The sequence below is a fragment of the Colobus angolensis genome, unplaced genomic scaffold, assembly GCF_000951035.1.
Source record: "Colobus angolensis palliatus isolate OR3802 unplaced genomic scaffold, Cang.pa_1.0 Scaffold82, whole genome shotgun sequence".
In the NCBI taxonomy this organism is placed as follows: Eukaryota; Metazoa; Chordata; class Mammalia; order Primates; family Cercopithecidae; genus Colobus; species Colobus angolensis.
The window spans coordinates 7,650,308-7,654,659 of NW_012122043.1; the positions used below are offsets into that span (position 1 = coordinate 7,650,308).

Genomic DNA, 4,352 nt, shown 5'->3' on the forward strand with positions numbered 1-4,352 from the left:
GGCGCCCTCCCACCGCAGCCGCAGTGGCCGGCGCCGCAGCCCGGAGCCATGGGCAACATCTCCTCCAACATCTCGGCCTTTCAGTCCCTGCATATCGTCATGTTGGGCTTGGACTCGGCCGGCAAGACCACTGTGCTCTACCGGCTCAAGTTCAACGAGTTCGTGAACACTGTGCCCACCATCGGCTTCAACACCGAGAAGATCAAGCTGAGCAACGGCACGGCCAAGGGCATCAGCTGCCACTTCTGGGACGTGGGCGGCCAGGAGAAGCTGCGGCCCCTGTGGAAGTCCTACAGCCGTTGCACGGACGGCATCATCTACGTGGTGGATTCGGTGGACGTGGACCGGCTGGAGGAGGCCAAGACGGAGCTGCACAAGGTGACCAAGTTCGCCGAGAACCAGGGCACGCCGCTGCTGGTCATCGCCAACAAGCAGGACCTGCCCAAGTCGCTGCCGGTGGCCGAGATCGAGAAGCAGCTGGCGCTGCACGAGCTCATCCCGGCCACCACCTACCACGTCCAGCCGGCGTGCGCCATCATCGGCGAGGGCCTCACCGAGGGCATGGACAAGCTCTATGAGATGATCCTGAAACGCAGGAAGTCCCTCAAGCAGAAGAAGAAGCGGTAATGAGCCCGGAGCGACCGGGGAGCGAGCGAGTGCGTCAAGAATGAATGAATGGGTGGATGGATGGATGGATGAGCGAGAACCCGCGCCCGCGAACAAAGACAGCGAACCAAAGCGATGCTTCGAATTTTTAAAACGGAATCTCTGCACCCAAATGCAGGACTGGTGACTTAAGGAGCTGCGAAGGCTTGTTTCCCGGCCTGCTCTCGACCTGCCCCCCACCCCCAGCTCAGGGGACCTTTTGTCTGAACGCCAGAGCTACTGAAGGGGTCGGGAGACGGTGGTGGGGAGTGGAAGTGCCGGTCCTGCTGTCCGCCCTCCCAGTCCCAGTTGGAAGGCTCAATTGTTGGAGAGACAAAAGCGATTTCTTCCTACTCCTGCAGGGCCAGAAGTTCAGGCTGCCCCGCCCCCACTGGGGGATCGCACCTGTGAGTTACCTGAGGTATGCATTTCCCAGAATCCTGGGCGTACCCACCTGGGGGGCATGCTGGCTCTTGGGGGACCATCTCTCCTTGCATTCAGGGGCTGTGAAGCTGAGTAATTTTCGGTCACAGGGCAGGCCCCTGTTGAAATTTCATTTGTCCTGCTCTGGGCCCAAAGGAGGTGATGGTTTGGGTCATCAGAGGACTGCCTGGGACGGTGCAGCGGGCACGGAGAGCTGTGCTGGCCTGGCTGGGGATGGCCGCGGAGATGCCCTTTTCCTGGTGCTTTGTGGTGGCTGCAGAAGACCAGTGTTGTTGAGAACTGCTTTTCAGCCTGGAATCAGACATCTTCCAGATGGTTTGGACCCTATCCATGTGTAGGTCATTATCACACAAAGAGACCAATAAAAATTAAAAAAAAAAAAAAAAAGACGAACTATTGGAGGTGGTGGCCAATGATGCATTTACTGTTTGCAGGATAGTTAAAGGTGTTTAAAGGGTAAGGCTTTTGGTGTAAATGCTGGATGGGGTGTGTGTGTGTGGATATAGGGACCTCCCTCTGTACTGTGTAATCGGCATTAATACCTAGACTCATATGTATGGAATTTTAAATTCTCTTAGCCTACTGATTGGTTTGGATGAGCACACCAGCTGCAGATGTGTGCTGAATTGCAAGATGGTATTTTTTTTTTAACCAAGGGATGTCTTGTAATACTAACCATGTGATGATGGGTTTTCAGACATGTTTAAAAAAAAAAAAAACTTTTACAAATGAATACTTACCTTAGAAATATTCACCTTAGGAAAAAAGACTTTGCTCTGCCCTTTTATATTCCTTTACGCTGCAAGTGGCGACATGTTCAGATTTCTAATTTGGTTCATTGTGGCCTATCTGGTTTAAGTATTTCATTAAAAATGTCTCGTTAGAGTATTTGATGTCATGCACCAAAAAAATAAAACCCCACCTTGCAAAAGCTGACCTCGTTGCATGGAATTGAAAGAGAAGGAAAAATACAAGGATGAAGTCCTTCTGAATTCATTCTTGTGGGAACTGGCCTTCGGAGCCAGCCAGCACTTTGGGCAAATGCAAACAACAATGAGTGCTTGAGATAAAAGAAAGTGTGACGTCATGGTCACTGATACTCAGGCACTTCACAGTTTACTTGAAAGAGGCTTTGGAAAATAGATAAAGTGAAAGAAGAATAAATACGTATTTTTAATAATGTAATTTTAAAAATCCTTTATAATCAGGACTCAGTCTTGGTTTGCAGAAGCTGTCATTTACCCTGAAACACAGTATCAAAAGGGAAACTCAAAACCTACTGTTGGATTTTCTAGTCCCTCTTACAGTCCATGTTTCCAGATAGAATTATGACTTACCCCCCACTGTTACACATGTCTTTACAAAGGAGGCCTGTAGAAATTGGACATGATCATGCTCGAGCATGTGAGTTAGTCAAATTATGAGGCCATGCCTATTGTCCATTACATACCGAATGTTAATTTAAGAACCAGAGGCAGAAGTTCTGGCTTCCTGTTTGAAACCCAATTCTTATATGAAATTTTTTAAAAGCAGAAACCTAGCAGCCCAGCTGCTTTTTCTCTTTCCTCGGTGTATTTGGTACCCCTCCAATGCTGGTCTTTTTGTAGAAACTCAGTAGAGAAAGTCTAGCTAAGCAGTGTTGAAAAGCCTGCAAGATTTCAGTTTACATATCGACAGCATATTCACTGATTTCTAAATGGGCTGGTCCCATCATCTGAAGATTCTGTATAGAATTATTAAAAAAAAATCCATCTTTCTTTATTTTCTTCACTTGCGACAATTTCTTAAGCACTTTGACATTTTGGTAGTTCCACACTATTGAGAGAATAATATATTTATTTTGTGACATTGCAGATGCCAAATACTGTAACCTTCTCATGATAACAATACTTAGGTTCAACATCACTGTTCAAACCCTGTCATGCTTTAAAACTGATGCGAGATGATTTTGTTTTTTGCATAATCAATACTTAAGGGTGCAATCAACTGTTAGTAATTGTGCAGTAAAGTAAAGCCCTGTGGTGTATCAACTACTAGTTAAGAGTCTCAGTTGATTTCTGTAATGTTTGACCTAATAATAACCCATTTTGTCTCTGACCTAACAGAGGAAGCACAGATCAAATCACCTTGGAGTGGTCACTGGAGGGGGGTACAGGGAGCCCCGACCAATGTATCAGTGGGTGATTTATGATGCCTTCTTCCCTTTGGCGAGTAAATGGGTTTCCCATAAGGGAAGTTGGCCTCCTTCCGTGAGCTTTGGAAGTGTTTTCTAATAGACACAGGGAGGCCAGTTTTGTTTCAGAGCAATTATCTTCGCAAATTCTCTGTTCTGGTGTTGGGACTGTGTGCCCTGGTTTCTGTTTTCCTTTCTACTGCTGTAATTCTCTGTCTCATCATCCTCCTTTTTGTTTCCATAGCCTTTTATAATGCATATATGATGCTGTGAACAGAAATAAATTATTTATACAATCAAACGACTGGGGAGATTTTCTGTGTTTTTTTTTTTGTTGTTGTTGTTGTTTTGACATTGCTGGTATTCATTCTCTAGGCCTCTGCTGAGTGAGGGGATGGATCACAAGATAGTGTCTGGAGTTCTAATTGGTTCTAGGGCTGTATCAGTCATCTCCGGATTTTTGGTATCAGGGTCTAGGTCTTCCGTGAATGGTGGATCTGGACACTAAAATGCAGGAGTCTATGCATTTGAGACTCGTTCACTTGTGCCTGCCCTTTGGCTGGGTGCCTTCCACTGAGTCATCCCAAATCCTTTAGGAAAATGGCCTCAACGTCTAGCCCTTCCTCAGCACTCTCATTTACTAAAAAGGTCATTAATTGGTAATTACTTCAAAAATGTAATTTTATAAAATTGGAAATAACCATGTACTAATATAAGAACGCTGTAAGTTACAAAGCTACTCTATCTTGGCTGTGTCTCTCTGCTCAGTACCGGGGCTGAGTCCATGATTTTTGAGTCCAAGGCTTGAGCTCTCTTAAATAGCAGGTGTAGTAAGACCCTCACACTCTGTAGACTCTACAGAGAAAAGGTCCACTTTCTAGAGAAAAATGCGACTGGGCCAGAACCAATAGAACCGTGAATGGGTGCAATGGGTAGCACATGGAGGCACCTGGCAGCTGTTAAGTGACAGGCTTAATTGTTACTAAGTGATGGTTAAGACCCCAGTGGGGTGTGGGGTCTCTTAAGCATGGAGCCCAAAAGAGCCAGTTCCAAATTCTGGCTAGAGTGCCCAGAGCCCTGTGATTTTGCT

The 4,352-nt window shown here is 46.3% G+C and overlaps 1 protein-coding gene across 1 annotated transcript; it reads left to right on the forward strand.

The window, feature by feature from the left end:
• Nucleotides 1-6: 6 nt before the first annotated feature.
• On the forward strand, nucleotides 7-3,563 carry ARL4C (ADP-ribosylation factor-like 4C). The gene is made up of 2 exons (XM_011929626.1): nucleotides 7-623; nucleotides 785-3,563. The coding sequence occupies exons 1-2, from the start codon at nucleotides 49-51 to the stop codon at nucleotides 1,425-1,427; spliced, it is 1,218 nt and encodes a 405-aa protein (XP_011785016.1). The 5' UTR covers nucleotides 7-48; the 3' UTR covers nucleotides 1,428-3,563.
• Nucleotides 3,564-4,352: the final 789 nt, after the last annotated feature.